The following is a 1,178-nucleotide window of genomic DNA, read 5'->3' as shown; positions in this document are numbered from 1 at the left end:
CAAAACCCCCCAAATTTCCTCCAAAACCGTCGATTTTCGCCCAAATCGGCAAAAATTGTGAAATTCCACTAAAAATGTAAAAAATGTCAATTTTCACCCTCAAAAAATCGCCCTGAAATGGTGAGTTTTGACCCCCAAAAAATGTGGGTGGGGCCTAAATCCTCAAAACCAACCGAATCCCCCCAAAAATGGAGAATTTTCCCCAAACCGTCGATTTTTGCCCGAATCGGCCAAAATTGTGAAATTCCACAAAAAATGTAAAAAATGCCAATTTTCACCCCAAAAATCGCCCTAAAATGGTGAGTTTTGACCCCAAAACAGGTCGGGTGGTCCCTAAACCCCCCAAACCAACCCAATCCCCCCAAGAAACCCGAAACCCCTCGATTTTCCCCCAAATCTGCCAAACCAAATTTTCCCCAAAAACTCCGATTTTCACCCCAAAAATTTCTTCGAAAACGTGAGAAAAATTTCCCCCTAAAAGGGGGGGGAGGGGAAGAGAAATATCGACCCCGAACCACCCCCAAAACCCCTTAAACCCCCCCAAAAAAAAACGCTGTCAAAAAAGTGAACTTTCGCGCCAAAGAAACGCAAAAATCGGTAAAAACGGCCGTTTCTGACCCAAATTTCGTCCTTTTTTCCCCGGTTTTTTTTGCCCCCCCAGCTCAGGGCGGCCCCCCCAGAGTGTTCCCGCTGTCCCCCTGCGGCCCCCAGCCCCTTTTCTCGGTGGGCTGCCTGGCGGTGGGGGGGACCCCGCCCGCCCCGCTGCGCTGGCGCTGGAGCGACGGGCAGAACCGCACGCTGGGCGGGGCTAACTCCGGAGTGGGCGTGGCCACCGGGGTGGGCGTGGCCTCCAGAGACTCCGCCCTGCTGTTCCTGGCCGCTTCCCGCCTGGAGGCGCCGCTGGAGGAGGGGAAATCCAGGATGCCCTTCTGGTGCCGGGCGGAGAATCCCAAGGGCGGAGCCGCCGCTCAAGTGACCAATCCCGGTGAGTCCGGAATGTTCCGGAAGGGAAAAGGGGGAGGGGGGGGTTACCTGATCCCAAATATTCCTCAGGGGAGGGTCCTGATCCCAAATATCCCGAGGGTCCTGATCCCAAATATTTTCCCCAATTTTCCCCAATTTCCCCCATTTTCCCCAATTTTCCCCAATTTCCCCCATTTTCCCCAATTTTCCCAATT

General features: G+C 53.5%; 1 gene segment (V, D, J or C); it reads left to right on the top strand.

Annotated features, from left to right (window-relative positions):
* Window positions 1-296: 296 nt before the first annotated feature.
* LOC114073048 overlaps window positions 297-1,178 on the top strand; it is a 16,022-nt gene continuing 15,140 nt past the window's right edge. Inside the window, 2 exon segments of the C gene segment in view lie at window positions 297-321; window positions 662-998. Of these exon segments, the coding sequence occupies window positions 297-321; window positions 662-998 (362 nt within the window).

The sequence above is a fragment of the Empidonax traillii genome, unplaced genomic scaffold (genome assembly GCF_003031625.1).
Source record: "Empidonax traillii isolate 1590-97213 ecotype Southwest subspecies unplaced genomic scaffold, ASM303162v1 scaffold5109:size41427, whole genome shotgun sequence".
Lineage (NCBI taxonomy): Eukaryota > Metazoa > Chordata > Aves > Passeriformes > Tyrannidae > Empidonax > Empidonax traillii.
This window is presented reverse-complemented; position numbering and strand designations above follow the sequence as displayed.